We start from the raw sequence: 20,793 nt of genomic DNA on the forward strand, positions 1-20,793 counted from the left end.
ACTCAATTTATCAACATTTTTTAATACCTGTCCTTCTTATCAGATTGTATGAGGTTCTCTTTTGTTCACTGTAGTTTTCCTAGAGCCTGGCACATAGTAGACATTTGATAATATTGTTGACTAATTGGAAGTCTAGGTCCTCCCACCTGAAAAATTGCGGCCTTAACAGTTCATTCTAAAAAAAAAGGAAGAGGGATGTGGAGAAGGAGACTTAAAAAAATTTCCACAGATCTCTCATTTTCAAAGAGCTCCATCACATTAAAAAAAGAAAAGCAAGCAAAAAAGCAAGGCAATTCAGTAGAAAATGGGCAAAAGATATGAGGAGGCAATTCACAGAAGAAATTCAAATAGCCAACAAATATACAGAAAGATGCTCAACTAGACTAGTAATCAAAGGAAAATTAAAGACAATATTTTATACTCTTACATTGGCAAAAATGTAAAAGACTGATAATATTCATTGTTAGCAAGAATTTAGGGAATAGGGTGCTCTCACACACTGTTCGTAGTTCAAGTCGTGCAGCCTGTATGAAGAATACTGCTAGTACTTTAAAATTTTAAACTGTGTCTATACGTATTATCAAAAGGGAAAATTGTATATAACTTAATGTCATACAATAGGGGAAATGGTTAAATAAATGTTAGCACATTTCTGCTTTGGAATCCCTTAGCTATAGATGTTAACATCAGTGAAAATCTATGCAAATTTTTTAAAAAAGAAGATTGCAAAACATGATTCCACTTAAGAAAAAAATATATAAAGATATATTCTCCAAAGGAAAGCTCTCAAAGAATTCACATCAACTATTTAGTATTATAATCATAAATAGTCTGAGACCTTTTCACATGAGGAAGAGAGAATGGAGGCTTTACTTTTTACAAGGAACATGTACTGCTACTTTTTAAAAGCACTTTACTGAAGTATGTTGACATAAAGTGTGCATATATAAAGTGCCTGATGTTTTGACATTGTATTTATTTGCGAAACCATCACCACAATCAAAATAATACCTGTCACCCCCACATCTTCCTTATATCTCTTTGTTATCGCTCTTTTGGAACCAACCCGTCACCTAACAACCACTGATCTCCTTTCTGTCACTATAGATTAGTTTGCGTTTTCTAGAATGTTACATAAGTGAAATCATACAGAATGTACTTTTTTTTTCCTGGCTTCTTTCACTTAGCATAATTATTTTGAGATCCATCTATGTAGTTGCATGTATCAACACTGTGTTCTTTCTTATTGCCAAGTACTATCCAATTGTACGCGTCTACCACAATTGGTTTATCCATTCACTTGTTGATGGACATTTGGATTATTTCCAGTTCTGGACAATTACAGACAAGTTTGCCTGTAACAGTCTTTGCAAGGACATATGGATGCTTTTGCTCCTCTTGCAAGTCAACTAGCAGTGGAATGGCATGAGACAGATGTTTAGCATTTAAAAAACGTGCTAACTAACACGTTTTTGTGACTAGGTGATGGCGGTGACAACAGAGGGGAGGAGCAGGTCTGGTGAGAGGAAGGTCAATCCAGACCTGCTGTATGCGAGGTGCCCACGGGGCAGAAGGGTGAAGCTGCTGCGAAAGTGGTCGTAAAAGTACCTTGTCTGGGTGGAGATACAGAATTCCGGTTTAAGTGAGCAGAAACAGCTGTAGTCACCAAGTGTAGCCCAATAAATCCGCCTCTTTCAGATGAGTCGCCTCAGGAAAACACAACTGACTCGCGGCCGGGCCCATAACCCCCCTCCCGGACAGCGCGCCATTGCGTCAGTCTTTCCGACAGACCTCCGCCGGCCCGTCTGCGCATGCGCACAGCGCATGCGCACCGGGCTCCCTGCGGCTGCTCCCAACTTCCGCCGTCGGGACTCCTCTCCGGTCCCCGGCCCCGCCCTGGCGGCTGCCCGTGACCTGCCTGGGCGCAGGGAACGGCAAGCCGGAAGGGGTAAGGCGAGTTCAGTTCGCCATGGGGCTGTTTGGAAAAACCCAGGAGAAGCCGCCCAAAGAGCTGGTAAGGGCTACGGCCGCGGCACCGGAGTGGGTGGATTCCCGTGGGGCGCAGTGGAGTTGGTGAGCGGCTGGACACTCTTTCTTCCGCGGCCGGCCAGGTACCGCTCGGCCCCCATTTCCGGGGCCTCCCACTCGACCGAGGGGCCGGAGGAAGTCTCTGCGGAGACGGCCGTGGCGGAAGAGAGCCCCGGCCCCTCAGCTCTCCGCGAGGGAGGCGAGGGCTGGGCCAACAGTCCCTCAGCCGCGGCACGGGGCGCCCAGGCAGCAGCGGCGTCCCAGCCCCCTTGGAAGCCCCCTTGGAAGCCCCCTCCCCCGCCCGCGTTGGTAAGAGCCGCCCGGAACCTTTCCTGCCGCAGGCCCCGCCCACTCGGCCGGCCCCCGACTGCGGGCGGACCTACCCCTGCCCCGAGAGCGGTGCCTCGAGGACCCCGTCCCCGCGGCGGGGAGGTCCGCGCACCTGCCGCCCCGTCCCCACCCACCGCGCCGTGTTGACAGGGAGGCTCGGGTTCCTCTTTCCCCTGCCCTGCAACTTCATGTTGACACCGGGCACACAGTTAGGTCAGAGACCCGTTTCGGAACAGTGGTACCGAAGATGGGAACTCTGGATCTGGCCTAGAGTTCTGAATCTCTCTGTTAACTGAGATCACCTCCGGATGACGTGGAGCGGATAAGAGCGCCCTGCAGAGTCAGTCTGCCTCAGTTTGAATCCTGTTCTTCACGTATCAGCTTTGTGATCTAGGGAAAGTTCATTTCTCTGTGCCTTCGCCTTGTATGTCAAGTAGGAATAACAATAGTATCACATCAGAGTCATTGAAGATGAAAGGATGTTATGTTTTAGCCAGTAGGGCTAGTTAGGGTAACTTCTTCATCTGTTCTATAACTTGCTTACAAAGTGCAGACCAACAGCATCAGCATTACCTGGGAGCATGTTAGAAATCTTGGGCCCTACTCAAGGCCTGTTGAATCATAATTTGAATTCTGACAAGATCTGCAGTGATTAGTATGCAGATTAAAGTTTCAGTAGCATTACAGCACCCTATACAGACTTACACATAATGGGAAAAAATCCCTAAAAATCTTTCATTTAATGAGTGATCTCACCTGTTCAGTTCTGGCAGGCATATTTTTTTAAACCGGTGTCATGAATCATGAAGTTGCTGGCACACAGTGTATGTGTTGATGTTAATGGTCGAAGAACAGCAGATACTCAATAAATACTAGTTCCTTTAGACAATTTACTCAGTTTTATGCCCTTGTAAAGTAAAAAGTGGGGAGCTGAAATTACATAAAGGTGTGCGACATTACTTTGCAAACTGTAGAGCATTATATAGATGCACATTTTGCGGCATGTATGTATTCTGAGATGCTTGTTATTATACAAGCGTATTTTTGATGTTAGGGAAAGATTATTACCTTCAATGTTTGGCCTCAGTTTTGCCATTCATGCAATGAGAAGATTTTGGGAAAACGGTCACATTACTATTTAAAGTGATCTCTAGTCTGTGTATTACTTGCATAGCACTTAGACTGTTTTTGAACTATACATGTAATTGCTAAGTGTTCAATGTCCATATATGCTCCCAGTAGGGTATCCTACCTGGGAAAGTAAATTAACACTGAAAAATCACAGGGTTGATGCATGAGATTTTTAGATATGCCCGCCAGAGGGATATTATATGGTTGTCATTTAGGCCGTGATGACAAGTAACATGAAGCAGGATAGATAGATAGATATGTCAGATGGGTGGTGTGCTCAGAGCTTTGGTATATTATGCAGCACAGAGTAGGTGCTAAATAAATGTTGAGTAATGAATTAGTATCACAATAAGATTAAGTGAGATTTGAAGTCTATTAGTCCTAAGGGGGGGCAGTGTTTCAAGGGGTACTCCAGGGAAACATTAGATGTATAAGGGGCTTCATAGTCCAAAGTCTTTGCCCCTCAGGCACTTTGATAGAGACATCTTAGTGGTGAAACTTGTTCTGAAAGTGTCCAAATTAAGACTAGATTGGGCCTGCTGAGGATGAGAAACCTTGTCATCCACTTAGGGAGCTGAGACTATCTTGGGACAGAAATCAAGAAGACATGAGATTTTGCTGAAAAGAGATTCTTCTCTTGAACTTGAGGTTCTGCCAGAAAATTGTGCTGTCCTTACTTAGGGACTTCACTGATTTAGTCTTTGGGTGGAGAATGTAGTCACCTTTTATAGGAGAATTCTTAAATCATATAACTAAGTTATGTCCTTAGACTGGGTCATAACTCATGGTTGTGGGATGCTATCAGAAGAGGGAAGAAAATGAGAAGGGGAGATGGAGAAAAAGAAAGCTTCATTCCCTTAGTTCATGCAACAAACTTGTATTGATATATTTTAGTGTCCATTTTGTTGGACATCAGGTTTGCAAAAATAGACACTGGATGACAACTTCAAAGAATACCAAGGTTTGGGGGACACTGACGTGAACAAATGCTTTTATTTTAGGGTAAATAAGAACAGTAATACAAGTATGTATAAGATCTGTGTTGTCACAGTGGGGGAGTGATTAACTGCTCAAAATGGGAAGAGGACCTGTTCAGGGAGGCTTTCTGGGTCTTGTCATAAGAGGCATTGACCAGGTGGATAGGCTGGTATAGGATTGGGAAAGGAGAGGCGTTTCGAACAAAGTAAACTGCAAACGCGAGGTATAGAACTGTGGAGCATAGGTTAGAGGAACCAGAAAAAGTTCAGAGTGGTTGAAAGATGAAATACTGTTATATCTGAGGGGGATGCAGGAGGATGATGGCAGTGGTAAGATGTAAAATTGGAGAGGTAGGTAGAGGGCAGATTGACAGGCCTGTGTGTCATGCCTACTAAGGATGGGGAGCATTCAGAATAGCAGTTTGGAGGGAAGAGACCTAGGTATGGAGGCCAGTTAGTGGTCCAGGTGATAGACGATGCAGGTCTCAACTAAGAGTGGGGATAGAGAGGACAGAATGAGTTTTAGAAATATTTATGATGTATAGTCAGCATTTGCTGATCTTCTAGATGTGAGGCGAGAGTGCAAAAGAGATTCTTAATTTTTCTGCTTAACATCACCCCCAGCCAAATCTGTCATCCCCTCAGTGTTGGTATCATGAACTGAAATTGAGAGAATTCAGGAAAGGAGCAGGTTTGATGGGATGGTGGTGGTAGAGAGGAAAGAGCCACAGAGTGCAGTGTTAGACAGAATTTAGGAGATCAGGTAAGATACTAGGAAAAGGGTTATCTGGGGAGAATACTTTTCTTTTCTACTTTGTCTCCTAAGCAAAATTGTAAGCTTCTTGAGCGCAAGAATCATGTTTTTCTTTATCACCCACTGAGCCAGCACAGTGTGGAACTCTCTTAGTAACAGTAAGGTGCCTATCAAATATTTGCTTGATTAGGAGAAGAGATGGTGAGAGAAAATGCTTGCACATTTGAAGTGTACCCTAACTGACCATCTTGTGTATGGCCGTCTGATAGTGACCACAATAGGCAATTTTTGACCTAAGCTCACTTAACATTTGTTGCTTTGGGCTGATTTCCGGTTTTATGTATGTTTTAAATCTTGAAGGCTACACACAGTCCTAGTTTACCTGGTTTATCTTCAGGGAGAAGAGCTAGGTAACAGAGGACCAAAAGTGTGAGGAGAACTTACTTTTCACTGTATACCTGTTTAAGTCTACTTGGGCTGCTATAATAAAATACCATACACAAGTGGCTTATATACAGCAGAAATTTATTTCTCACAGTCCTGGAGGCTGGGAAGTCCAAAATCAGGGCACCTGCAGATTCAGTATCTGATGAGGACCCGATTCCTAGTTCATAGATGGCCGTCTTTTCACTGTGCCCTCACATGGCAGAAGTGGGGGATCACGCTTTCTGGCGTCTCTTTTATAGGGACATCAAACCCATTCATGAGGGCTCTGCCCTCGTGACCTTATCACTTCCCGAAGGCCCCACTTCCAAATACTGTCACGGCAGGGATTAGGTTTCAACATAAGAGTTCTGGGGGGACACAGACGTTCTGTCTGTAGCAGCAATTTGTACACCCTAGCCCGAGACCTGGGATCAGCTATTTCTCCAAGGAGCACTAGGTTCTTTATTGGGGGTGGTATTTAGAAACCAAAATTTAGGTCTGCATAGTGCTTATTACTACTTAGTGTTTTTGCTTCTAGGCCTTTTAATTAGAAGAAATACATTCTTTAAAAAATTGTGAGGGTGATTAGAGATTAGGTTGTTTTGAGCCAACCCTACAGCTGGAAATAACTAGAAGAGCTAGATAAGTGGCGGGGCGGGTAGAGCTTAGTGGTAAAGTGCATGCCTAGCATGCACGGGGTCCTGGGTTCAATTCCCAGTACCTCTGTTTAAAAAAATAAAAAAACAAATAAATAAACCTAACATTACCTCCCTCCATTAAATTTTTTTTTTAAGAAGAGCTAGATAAAAAGTGTAACTATTTGAAATCACTGAAAGCTACCAAGACCATGAAGAACTGTAAAAGCAAGATCCAAGAGAAGAGGGAAGCTCAACTACATGAGCCCAATTATTTGGGACCACTTTTCCCCTCAAAAGCAATCCTGTAATTCCTCAAGCACTGGTTGAGAAACAGAATTTGAGGAGAGCTTTTGACAGGCTCTGTGGTTAGAAGGGTTCAAAGATTGGAGTTTAGGCCACATCAAGAATAAGGGACCAAGATTAAGTACGTCCCCAGGGCTTTGGGTTGGGACTCTGAAAGGATACACCTTACCAGTGACAGTGAGCTGGAAATAAACTGGCTTTTACAAAGACAGGTCCAGTTTCAGATCATCCCTGTCTCTAATTGGATTCATTAAGCTTAATTAAGAACCAGTTGCCAGGGTTCTTAGACTAGATGTTTCCCAGAAGGAAATTAATCTTTCTCTGGAAGAAGATAACATCATCTGAGACAAGTTTATCCTGTGGATTTCATATACAAAGATTAGAATTAAAAAAAAAAAAAGAAATAAAAGACATTGATTTATAGGAAGTCTTATGTATTTTGGATACCAAGTCTTTTAAATGGTTTTTCTTTGTTAAATTTATATGATTACAAATATCTTCTCCAAATTTGTGACCTTTTTCCTTCCTTTAAATGGTGTTTTATGATACATAAAAATTCTTAATTTCAATATAGTTAAGAATATCATTCTTTTCCTCTATTGTAGATTTTTGTGTCTTGTTTAAGAAACCCTTTCCTAATCTGAAATCATAAAGGTTTTCTCCTATATTATCTTCTTAAAGTAACACAGTTTTGCATTCTATATTTAAGTCTTCAATCCACTTAATTAGTTTCAGTGAAGGATGGGAACAGAGATTCAATTGTTTTGTTTTTCCTTTTGGTTTACCATTTGTCTCCACACTATTTATGGAAAAGACCTTTTTTTACTTTCCTGTGCCTAGTTTGCTTGGCATGTAGTAGATTCTGTAAATGAACTTGACTCTAGATTCCTTACAGTTTTCACAGCATACTGCCTAATTTACAATTTGATTTTTCTTTATACTGTACTCTTTGTTTATGTTTGGTTTAACCTATTAATTGTAAATGCTTTTCATATATTACATTTATTTGGTTTAACCTATCAATTGTAAATGCATTTCACTTATTACTAAAACCCTGCTGGTATTAAATAGATTTGTTAAATTTTCTTTTTCCCAAAGGTTTTCAGTTTCCTGTTGTTGATTGTAGTGATCTTTACATTTATGATTCATGTTTGATGTATTTTCTTGCTCTCTTTGTACTGGACTGTATCTTACCCTAACAGACCATTAGAATCGCCTGGAGAGATTTGAGGTACTACCTATCATTTGGGCTCTAGTACCAGCCCAATTAAATTGGTATTGTTTAAGTGTCCCAGGTGACTTCTGTGTTCAGTCAGGTTGAAAACCCCAAGATCTGGGACATTGCTGGATAATTTTAGTTATTCCTATTTTCCTTACGTAAGTTTTTCTTTCACAAAATCCCTTTTGGTTTGGTACATTAAAAAAATATTTTGACTGGTTTTATGAACCTTTTTCTCTTTGACATTTAAAAACATGTATAGAAAGTTTCTGTATATTTTCGGTAAGTGTTTTTGTTTTTGATGGTTGAAATTTATACCCCTTCTTCACGACACATATTCCATCCAGTTAAATTCAGCAGATAATTATTTAGCATCTGCTTTGTGCCAGACGTTGTGCAAGGGCTTGGTGAATAAGAAAAAGTCTTTGACCTTCTCGAGAGTACAATCTGTAATGTGTATACACATTAGTATATTAGTTATATATAATTATATTAGTTTAATACAATTAATGTAATGTTTACAAAAGAGAGGAGGTACAGGGTAGTGTGTAGTTATTCTGCAAGGGGGTTTAACCTACCTTAGGGGTCAAGGAAGGCCTCCCAAAGTAACATTAAGCTGAGACTTCAATATAAAGTTCAGAAAACATGTTCTTGAACTATTTTTCTGACTGTTGTTAACACTGGGGAAAGAAATATTTTCTGGTGATTGTGTGAAATTGTTCTTTCAGCTCGTTGCCAATTTCTGTGTAGTTATTGCTCCAGTTCATGCCTCAACGCTTCTGATTCTAGACATACTTCACCAAGTATAAACATAAGGTAGAATTTATCATATTTAAGTTGTTAATAAAATGGAGATTGAGCTTAACTAGCATTATCATGAAGATTTGAATTAGGTAATTTAAAAACTAGTTTGCTTCAGTTGTGGGGAAAAAAAGTCTATTTGTTATATGACCAGTTGAGTATATTTGTGTGGGTCTAATTCTAGGCTTTCTATTCTGTTCCATTGGTCTGTGTGTCTGTCTTTTGGCCAACACCACTCTGTCCTGAATCCTGTAGCTTTATACTATAGTCTTGAAATTGAGTAGTGGGGACTCCTCCAGCTCTCTTTTTCTTTGCTATTATCTTGGCTATTCCAGGGCGTTTGCCTTTCCGTATAAAGTTGAGAATCAGTTTGTTGACATCTACAGAATAGATTCTGGTGATTTGGGAATTGCATTGAATCTTCAGATGAAATTGGGAAGAATTGATACCTTAATGATGAGTCTTTCAATTCATGAACATGGAATATCTCTCCATTTACTTATGTATTCTTTGATTTCTTTCATCAACCTTTTATAGTTTTCTGGTATACTGGAAAGCAGTTAACTTCTGTATATTAACCTTCTGTCCTACAACCTTGCTATACTTGCTCATTAGCTCCAGATTTTTTTTTTAATCTATATATAGAAAATCATGTCATCTGTGAAAAAGACAATTGAATTGCTTTATTCCAAATCTGTATACCTTTTATTTCCTTTTCTTACTGTACTTCATTACAATGTTGAATAGTTGTAGAAAGAGATGATAGCCTTCTGTGTTCTTGATCTTAGGGGGAAAGCTTCTAATTTTCTTGCCATTAATTACGATGTTAACTGTAGTTTGCGGGGAGGTGCAGTTTCTTAAAAATATTAAATTGAGGGGGTTTCCTTTTATTCTGGTTTGTGGAGAGTTTTTATTGTAAGTATTAGATTTTGTCAAATGCTTTTTCAGTGTCAAGTCATTTTTCTTATTTAGCCTTATGGATTATGGTGATTGATTTTTCAGTGCTGAACCAGCCTTTCATACCTGAAATAAATCACACTTGATTGTTGTTTATAATTTTTAAATATGTTTTCATTCAATTTGCTAACATTTTGTTGAGGGTTTTTGCATCTATGTTCATGAAAGATATTGCTCTGTAATTTTCCTTTCTTGTAATGTCTTTATCTGATTTTCTTTTTCCCTTCTAATATATTTTTATTGAAGTACTATCAGTTTACATTGTTGTGTCAATTTCTGGTGTACAGCACAATACTTTAGTCACATAGACACACATTCATTCTCATATTCTTCTTCACCATAGGGTACATTAGTATTTGCAAATCTCCAACTCCCAATTTATCCCTTCCCATCCCCTACCCCCGGCGGTAACTGTAAGTTTGTTGTCTATGTCTGTGAGTCTGTTTCTGTTTTGTAAATAAGTTCTTTTGTCTTTTCTTTTAGCTTTTTTTAGATATCACATATAAGTGATATCATGTGGTATTTTTATTTTTCTGGCTTACTTCACTTAGAATGACATTCTCCAGGTTCATGCATGTTGCTGCAAATGGCATTATTTTATTATTTTTTATGGCTGAGTGGTATTCCATTGTATAAATAGACCACAACTTCTTTATCCAGTCATCTGTCGATGGACATTTAGATTGTTTCCATGTTTTGGCTATTGTAAATAGTGCTTCTGTGAACATTGAGATGCATGTGTCTTTCTGAATTAAGGTTCCCTCTGGATATATGTCCTGAAGTGAACAGTGCCTGGGACTAGCGGATGCTCAGTAAACATTTGAATGAATGTATGAGCCATTTCCTGCTCTGTCTGAAAGTTCTGGTTTGATTATAACAGTGTCTTCAAATTGCTTCATGTAGCACTCAAAATAATTTTTTGTACATGTGTACCCCTTTTTACAGCTAGCTGTAAGTCAATATTTTATATTTTTTTATCATAAGTTCAGATAGAGTTGCATAGGATAAGATTTTTGGCATATTGTAAATATTGTGTTTAAATAAAATTGTTACGTTACTCTTTTAAAAATACCACAGCAATTTGATACCTGTCAGTACTCATTTAAAACATGTACACACAAGTTCTTATTTATAGTCATTTTTCATTATTTTCTTTTTCTTGAAAAGAGACTTTCCATTTATTTCTTCTTCACTTCCATCTGTAGATTTCTCCTTAGTCTAATATTTTATGCTTGAAATAACTTATTAATCATCTTATTACACTTGAAACAAAAATACATACTTATCTTTTATGGTAAAAACACTCAGAAAACTAGGAATAGAAGGAAGCTTTCTTAACACGATAAAGGGCATTGATGAAAAACTACAGCTAACGTTATATTTTATTATACATTATTAATTGTGAAAAACTGAAAGCTTTTCCCCTGAGATCAGGAACAAGACAAAGATACCTACTTTTGCCACTACTATTCAACATTGTATTAGAAGTCCTAGCCAGAGCATTTGGGCAAGAGGAAGAAAAGGTATCCATGCTGAAAAGGAAGAAGTAAAAGTTTTTATTTGCAGATGACATGATTCCACAAATAGAAAACTCCAAAGAATCTTCATGCACCAGAAAACTAGTAATCAGTGAATCCAGCAAAGTTGAAAGTTTCAAGATAAATACTTAGAAACTTAGTTGTGCTTTTTACACTAGCAATGAAAAATATAAAAACGAAATTAAATATGTCATTTTCAGTAGCATCCTAAAGGATAAAATACCAAGGGATAAATTTAACCAAGGAAGCAAAACACTTTTACACTGAAAACTACAAAAAATTACAGAAAGAAATTCCAAGTTTACGGATTTCAAGACAATGTAGTTAAGATGGCTGTACCACCAAAAGTGATCTGCAGGTTCAGTGCAGTGGCTATCATAATTCCAAATGCCTTTCTTGCAGAAATGGGAAAGTTAAACCTCATATTCATATGGTATATAACAGGTCCCAAATAGCTAAAACCATACTGAAAAAGCAAAACAAATTTGGAGGACTCACAGTTCCTGATTTGAAAACTTAACTACAAAGTTATAGTAATTGAAACAGTGTGGTATTGTTATAAATTCTATAAAGTTAGGCATGAATCAGTGGAATAGGATTGACAGTCCAGAAGTAAACCTGTACATCTGTGGCCACTTGATTTTCTATAAGGCTGCCGAGATTCAGTGTGAGGAGGATAGTCTCTTCAACAAATGGTGCTGGAGCAAGTGGATGTCCCCACGTAAAGGAATGGAGCTGGGCCCCTACATCACTTCATATACAAAAATTAACTCAGACTGACCCAAAGTGTTTGAACTAAAACCATAAAACTCTTAGAAAAAAACATAGGGGTAATCCTTCATGACCTCATATCTGGCAATGGATTCTTAGCTATGACACCAAAAGCACAAGCAACAGAAGGAAAAATAGACAAATTGAAATTCATCAAAATTAAAAGCTTTTGTGGATCAAAGGACATTATCAAGAAAGTGCAAAGATAACCTATAGAGTGGGAGATTATATTTGCAAATTATATATCTGATGAGAGTCTACGCTGAGAATATGTAAAGACCTCGTACAACTCAACAACAAAAAGACAACTGAACTTTAAAACGGATAGAAGAAAAAAATAGACATTTCTCCAGAGGAGATACACAAATGATCAACAAACATATGAAAAGATAGTCAACTTCATTGGTCATTAAGGAAATGCAAATCAAAATCACAATGAGGAACTATTTAAGCACATCCAACAGATTGACTGTAGTCAAAAAATTGGAAGATAACAAGCATTGGCAAGGATGTGGAGAAATAGAAACCCTTGTATATTGCTTGTGGGAATGTAAAATGGTGAAAAAGAGTTTTGGAGTTCCTCAGAAAGATAAAATAGAATTACCATATGATTGAGCAATTCCATTCCTAGGTATATACGCAAAAGAATAGAAAAAAGGTACTCAAATACTTGTTCACAGATGTTCATAGCAGCATTATTAACAGTCACCAAGACATGGAAACAACCCAAATGTCCATCAATGGATGAATAGATAAACAAGTCGTGTGGTATGTACATACAATGGAATATTATTCAGCCATAAAAAGGACTGAAGTATTGATAGATGCTGCAACATGGGTGAACCTTAAAAACACTATAGTAAATGAAAGAATCCAGACACGAAAGGCCACATACTGTATGATTTCTTTTGGATGAAATATCCAAAATAAGCATATCGAAAGACATAAAAAAGCAAATTAGTTGACAGGGAATGGAGGGAATGGGGGAGGGTAGATATAGGGGAGGATTATTTACAGGGTGTAGTGTGTTCTTCTGACACGTTGAAAAAGTTACGAGACTACATAGAGTTGGTGATTGCACAACATTGTGAAGGTACCAAGTGCCACTGAATTGTACATTTTAGAATGGCTAAGTGTAGGGGGTTAGGGTATAGCTCAAGTGGTAGAGTGTATGCTTAGCATGCACAAGGTCCTGGGTTCAATCCCCAGTACCTCCTCCAAAAAAAAATAAGCCTAATTACCCCCCAAAAATTAAAATAATAGAATGGCTAAGTGTAGTTTATGTGAATTTCACTTAAAATGTATGTAAATCTAACATTTATTTTTTAAGTTATATAACCATATAGTTTTAATTGCTTTAACATTTTGTTTGGGTAGAGTTATTACAGTTGTTGCCTCATAAATGTTTTATAGATTTTTTTAACATTTTTTATTGATTTATAATCATTTTACAATGTTGTGTCAAATTCCAGTGTTCAGCACAATTTTTCAGTTATTCATGGACATATACACACTCATTGTCACATTTTTTTCTCTCTGAGTTATCATAACATTTTGTGTATATTTCCCTGTGCTATACAGTGTAGTCTATTCTACAATTTTGAAATCCCAGTCTATCCCTTCCCACCCTCCACCCCCCTGGTAACCACAAGTCTGTATTCTCTGTCTGTGAGTCTATTTCTCTATAGATTTTGTTAAATAATGATTTTAATTAAGTCATTAAAAGTGAAATTTGTTGGAAATGTGTCTTCTCTTAATACTATGGATTTTTTAATGCCATTTAGTTCATGTGTCCATGGTTGAGTGTTAAAGCGGTCAGCATCAGTTCCATCCCTGTTTTATGTTATTGTTATTTCAACCTTAAATTCCACAACCATTGTTTATCATAAAGGTGAACCTTGATCCTTAGGATGGGCTTATTGGTAGGATTTCTGGTAACAGTCATGGGCACCAGGGTATCAGACTTCTGGATTTGCAGGGACAGGGGTCAGCTACCAGCAGGGTCCAGTCATACTGGATGAGGGTGTCTTTGATCTTCTTGGGAGCCTATCCACGTATTTCTGGTGATAGATCACCGGGGTTTTAGAGATGGGACTGGTGGATTGTGCAGGTCTAAGCTGTGTGACCCCCACCCTTCACATGGACACTGAGGTCCAATTCAGCTAATTGCTCCTTGCCCAGAGGCAGAACCGGTGACGGTAGCATGTACTGCAGCCGTGCGTGGTTGGATCGTCTCTGGGGGTCACTGTTCACCTGATGAGACTGTTGCCCTCTTCGCAGTGTGCCACAGCGGTGGCCATCTTTTGCATCCTAAGACCTGGGCCAAAAGCAGAGGGCTTTTGGATGCCATTGGTGCAGGTGTAGACAAGAGATCCTCATTGTGAGGCTCCTCACCTGGAAGAAAGCCCTATTTTATGTTTTATTAAACTCAAGTGCTGAGATACATTGTTAATATAAATAAGTAGATGGTAGTGGAAAGAATTTTTTTACATCAGTGTCACTTAGTTCTTTGAACTTCTGTGTCATGTGCCAAAAAGCCCATATGGATTTAATGTAAAATTTAGTTTTAATGGTTTATCAGCTGACAACTCAGATTTTTCTTCCATATTTTTGAAAGTGAAGAATTAGGAAAAATGCATAAGAATTTGACGATCATTAGAGTCATTCACTGCTTTCTCAATGCCTACACTGCTATTTCTTAGGCTCTGTTTAGTGCTTCAGAGGTTTTTGCCTCTCAGGGAAATCTGTCATGGTAATAAGACACATAGGTTAGAGGAATATATTTCTTTTGTAAAATGGAAAAGCATTATTGTTAAAGGAGAGAAGGAAAAGGTGAACTCTTATGACGCAGGCAGAGCAGTTTTTAAAATAATTATGTATGGAAGTTGAAAATCTTCTGATGCTCAGAAAACCTTTCATAGCCCATGCACCTCTTGAAAAGTCTTCATATACCTGCAGGGTCCTGAACTCTCTCTGAGATCTTGTATAAAGTGCTTCTTACTGCCTTCAGATACGAGTCTTTCAATAGTTTGAGACTTCAATGTACTGTGAATAAAAAGATGAAAAAAAAATAGAATTTGGCCCTAAAGCTCTTTCTTTCAAAATGGCTTTATTGATTTTATTTTTAGATTGTGTCTGGAATAAATGTAGAATTAATGTAAATTTCTTTAAAATTTGGTGAATTGGGAGTATTTGCTTTTCTTATAATTTTCTAAAATTTTTCCCAGGTCAGTGAATGGTCATTGAAGATAAGAAAGGAAATGAGAGTTGTTGACAGGCAAATAAGAGGTAAATTACCATTTTACGTCTCCTATTCCTTATCCTTTTGGTATATTTTGCATTTGTAAAAATAAACTGCATCTCCATCTATAGGACATAGTTTTATATTAATTATTTATAACTGTCTTAATTTAAATTTTGCTTTCTAATTATTATAAGAAAAACAAGATATAATGAACTCAAAGACACTTTACATTTTAGAAGAACTAAATCTTTTCTCTGGCCTGGAATTCAGCTATTCAAAGTAGAAGGGCCATGTTCATTCAAGATTTCCTTGAGTCCAGGTTAGTGCTGGAAACAAAGCAGGCACTCACATTCTATGATAGATAGAGTAATGGCCTCCTAAAGATGTCATGTCCTAATTCCCAGAATCTGTGAATATATTATCTTACATGGCAAAAGGGAATGCGCAGATTTGATTAAATTAAGGATCTTGAGGTGAAGAGATTATCCTGGGTTATCTGGGTGGAAGGAGGGAATGGAGAGTTCTTGTTTAATGGGTTTGAGATTCAGTTTTGAAAGCTCTGAGGGTTCTGGAGACAGATGGTGGTAATGGTTCACTACAGTATGGATGTACTTAATACCACCGATTGTGTATTTTAAAATAGTTTAGGATAGTAAATTTTATGTTACGGTATTTTACCACAATGGAAAAAAATCTCCACTATTCCTAAAGCATATAATGTCTTCCCTCTAGTTGATGCGTGATGATACTTTTAATATGTTCAGGTTTTCCCTAAGTTGCAGGTTTTTATAAGTCATTAATGAATGTACCAAGATGGTGCTCCTGTAACTGTGGGAATACTAGGCATTGATGATCAGAGCAAGCTCTACGATGCTGTACCAACAAATGTTTCAGTGCACTTGCAAAAGCAGTTTTGAAATTTTGTCTGGTGTAGTAGGATTCACTTTTCTGTTCACTCTTACATTGCTTTAATTTTCTGGAAATAAGAATAGCCAGCACATGAGTTATTTTCATTTCATGAATATCCTCCTGTCTGTTTTCCTTTTTAACAGACACATTTAGATTACAATAAGGACAGATTTCAGCGCCAATGACTCTCCTGGTTTCCCCTTAATCTTTTGGTGCTTTGTGTTACGTTCTAAATTTAGATATCCAAAGAGAAGAAGAAAAAGTGAAACGATCTGTGAAGGACGCTGCCAAGAAGGGTCAGAAGGATGTCTGTGTGGTTCTCGCCAAGGAGATGATCAGGTCGAGGAAGGCCGTGAGCAAGCTCTACGCGTCCAAAGCCCACATGAACTCCGTGCTCATGGGGATGAAGAACCAGCTGGGTGAGGCGCGGCGCCCTGCAGCCCCCGCCCCAGTCCGATGCTCTTCAGTCGCTGTCACGCTGATCTCCTTGGACAGGAGGAGCAGTCTCGGCTCTGGTTTTTATTCTTCATGTTGTCTTAGTTGAGGTGTTACACAAATGCAAACTGTCCTTATTACGCTCATTTTAATTTTATTATTATTTTATTTTGCCAGCGTTGTTGAAGTAATGGAAAAATCTATATATAAATACACTTTGTTTAGAATTTAGACTGTATTTCCTCAAGTGAACAATGTTGTAAAGTGAGCTGAGAGTTGAGTTATAGGAATGAGAAGTGGGTCCATACCTTGGAAGGAGGATGAAGGAAACAGTTTCCTCCGTCCCCGGCTCAAGGACACCCAGGCAGGATTTTAAATAGTTTGTCTTTAGCTGTCACTCACCTCCTTTTCTGCCTCAGCTCTGGCTCTCAATCTAGTGGTTTCTTAATCTTAGGAACCTGCAGGCCATGTGATGGGTATTTAGCATATATTTGAACTGTCACTCTAATTTTTTAAAACTCATTATAATATTTAAAATACAAATAAATATGATTTAGTTTCCTTTCAGTGTCCAGTATAATACTGTTTGTGACCTTTCACAGGCATCTGTCTCCAGGTCAGTGACAGCTTGGTTCATAGGTTAAATTTCATATCCAGTTGGTTTCTTTTCTTACTTAATTTCTGTTAAGTGAAAAAATCGTAACTCAGAATTATAGTTCTTTGAGAATGGTAGCAAGTGACTGTCAGATAGTAGACCAAGTACAGACTCAGAAATTACAGGGAGCTTTTTCACTAAAAAATATCCTCGACTGTCGGTTTCCACATTGCTGAGTACGTCACACTCAGGAATTAGAAGACTTGAATGTTTCAGTTTGGAGGCTGGTGCCAAATGAGCACCTAATCCATAACTGGTTGTATTTGGCTCGGAAGGTGCTTCTTTATGTTCAAGTTTAACATTTGGATGTGCTTTTTAATATGCTTAATAGTGAATGATACGAGTTTCTTTCTCCAAATACTGAAGAAAATGACCCATGGATTGAGAAAGAGTAAAAAGTAGGACAAACTGTACTGTATCTTCTTACCTTTTAACAGCTGTGTTATTTCAGCCCAGAAGTGATGTATTTGGGCTCTTTAAATGTTGGATATATAACCTAGATATATGCCTTTTGGACAGACCAAGTATTCAGTACCATGAAGAAGTAGTCTGATCTTACCTGTCATTTTGAAAGCTTAACCGAACATAGTTGTCTTTTATCGCTGTCATTGAAAGTTTCACTTACTCCCCCCTTTTGTTGCAGCCTGCTGAACATGTTCAGTTGACCAAGATTAGCTAATTTTTATATTTTTCAGTATTTCCTTTACTGAATCAGCATTAGAAAATATATGGTTTATTTTGCCTTTTTCCCCTCCTATGAATAAAGTATTGTATGCACAGACTTTTTCTCCCCAGTTGCAAAGATAAAATGGCACACAGGATAAAATACTGGATGCTTATGTAGCTAACACTCAGAACAAAATTTGACATTTTGTTATATTTGCCTCAGTCTTTATATTATAAAAGAAAGAAAGCAGTATTACTTAAGTTGAAGCTTCTTTCATATGCCTTCCTAATTCTATTTCCTTCTCTTTCATCCCCCCCAGAGAGAACTACTATCATGAATATTAAAATTTGTATAAGTGGTATTCTATACGTACCATTCTGCATTTTTTTTTACATTTATCATTATGTTGTTGAGACATAACCCATAATGATAAATACATTTTTAACTCCTGGATGGTATTCCATCCTATGAATGTATCACATTTTATTTTTTCTCTTCCCCTATTGATGGACTTTTAAGCTGTTTTCAATTTTTACTATTACTAACAGTGCTGCTGTGAAGAATGTCTTTTCAGTTTTGCACATGTATTTCTTGAGGACAGTTAAATCCTTGGAAGTAGAACTGCTGGGTTAAAAATAGCTGGGTTGAAATTTTGCTAGAATTGCAAAATTGCTCTCCAAAGAGGCCTTACTAATTGGTATTCCCACCACCATCAGCAGCAGAGAGCTCTTTTTTCCCTACCTTTCCACCAACCCTTGTCAGTCTTTTTAGTTTTTGAGAAGTGTTGTAACAGTTCTCTGGGAACTAGTGGGCTTGATCACTGCCTTCTGCTCACCTTTTCTTCCTATGTACTGATTCCAAAATACCTTTTCAAGCAATTGTAGCTCACAAGTATTAATCTACATGAAAAAGAATCTCTTCTCCTGTAGCCTGTACTTTCAGTGGTGAACATAACCATGAGTCTGTTATCCTTTAAATATATATCCATAGCAACATACTGTGTTGTTTATTTCAAATATGTATCATTTTGTGGCTTTATCACGTCTGAAAAGTAAAATATCTGCCCTTTGATACTTACGTGTTGAAGTGCGCCTGGGCTCCGTCCCAGGTCCTCTGCTCTTTTCCACCTTTCCTCTCTCTCCGAAGGTGATCTCATCTAACCTCCTGCCTTTAAATGCCATCGATTTCCAAATTTTTATCCTTGGACCTGACTTTATTGCCTAGTGTATAGTTGGCCTCTCCACTCATATATAAGTATGTCAAACTAGTATGCCCGTGCAAAAATCTTGGCTGGTTTTACTTCATCTGTATCTCCACCTGCTCCCTATGGTTTCCCGTGGGAGCCCAAGACATTGTATAATTTCATCTGTAGATATTTCCACATGGATTTCTAAAATACAAAGTTTCCATCCCTTCAATTCCTTGGTCCTTTTCTCAGATACGTTCATATGATCATTTCCTTCCCAGTGTATTTTCTGTTTGTTTCTGAAAGGAAGAGATTTGAGTCAGTTGTTAGATTTCCCAGACTGATCCTTTAATATTTTTTATCTTTCCTAGTTTCCATTTTGAAAATAGTAAGAGTACCTTCCTCCTAGGATGGTTGTGAGACTTAATTCAGTGCATGACACACGCTGTACACGTAGGTTCTAAATATTGTCATTATCATCATTGGTTTTGTCTTTGTGTTCTGCTTCCTGAGAAATTTGTTCAATTTTATTTTCCATTTCTTCTCTTGAATTCTTTATTTTGACTCCCTTAATTTTAATTTTCAGGAAAGAGTTCTCTGATAGTTCTTTTTTTTTAAAAAAAAAAATCATCTGTCCTTATTTCACAGATACAATTTGTTCTTTATTATTGATAGTCTTAAAACATTTTTTTTTCTTATGTTCTTTGCATTGTCTTTCAGAGCTCCTTTTCCCTGCCACCCCTTTCTTCCTTATCTCTGTCCTCTTTTTTAAGAAAACGAGAGAGAGGGAGGGAAGGGAGTGGGGAGGAGGAGTAAGAATCGGTTTCAGGAGGACCCTCCAGTCTTCTCAGGGAGGTAGACAGAGCGACAAAGAGCAACCTGATAAGTCATGTAATAAATCCATTTCCTTTCACCCCTATGTGCCAGATCCATTGCTGGGCACCAGGGATAAAATAGTGGACATTACATTGCCCCCTAGGTATGGAGTGAAAAACAAATAGTCAGGATACATTTAATAAAAATCAAAATACCTAATAATAATAAATAATAAACCTAATAATCAAATAAATGGATATTTATAAATGCAACCGGTGATGAGCACTAGGGGACTGTGAAAAGGAGACACAGTCCAGGTGGCTCCTTCCAGGCACTGCTGTTACCTGGAGGAGGATGAGTGATTAAGTGTGTGTGTGTTGGGGGTGTTGTTCCAGCCAGGGTGTCAGCCAGCATGTGTGAGGGCTCTGGGGCCAAAAAGAACTGTGTGCTCAACCACAGGAGGAAGTTCTGGGAGGCTGGGGGACCTGTGAGCAAGGGGGAAGGGTGGCCGGAGAGGATGAGCAGGGCAGTGACACAGCAGTTGTCACAGCTGTGAGGAAAGCATGTGGCTTTTCAGAGACAGGTTCAGACTGAGACGTGCTAGGGGCGATGCTGCACGTAGTCTGCAGCGGGAGTTCAGAGGAAGAGCTTGGGGGAGAACCAGAGAGGCCTCTGGGTGGAGGGATCAGGCTGCACAAAGGCACAGGGGAAGCAGGTCGGGCTGTGTCCTGCACTTGGCTCGGTTTGACAAGAGTGCAGGAGAGAGGGCATCGGGAGGTGAGACTAGAAAGGTTATCTGGAGCCAGAGCTTTGAGAGCTGAGATTTCATTTCCTAGGCAGTGGAGGCCGCAGGTGCAGGGAGGCACTGATGCAGCAAGCCGGGAGGCAGTGGGCCCCGCAGGGCGATGGGCAGGGCCGGAATGGGCTCGCCTAATGGGACGAGTGGCAGAGAGGACACTTGGTTTTGACTTTCCAGTGTATAGCATACACTTATTTTGGCCTTTTGAA

General features: G+C 38.7%; 1 protein-coding gene and 1 pseudogene across 1 annotated transcript in view; one reads left to right on the top strand and one right to left on the bottom strand.

Annotated features, from left to right (window-relative positions):
- Positions 1-20,793, top strand: part of LOC102513259 (charged multivesicular body protein 3) — a 54,141-nt gene that overhangs the window by 27,357 nt on the left and 5,991 nt on the right. Inside the window, 2 exon segments of the mRNA XM_032469727.1 lie at positions 15,101-15,161; positions 16,266-16,445. Coding sequence (XP_032325618.1) covers positions 15,101-15,161; positions 16,266-16,445 — 241 coding nt within the window.
- On the bottom strand, positions 13,514-14,223 carry LOC116660381 (annotated as a pseudogene).

Source organism: Camelus ferus, chromosome 28 (genome assembly GCF_009834535.1).
Source record: "Camelus ferus isolate YT-003-E chromosome 28, BCGSAC_Cfer_1.0, whole genome shotgun sequence".
Taxonomy (NCBI): Eukaryota; Metazoa; Chordata; class Mammalia; order Artiodactyla; family Camelidae; genus Camelus; species Camelus ferus.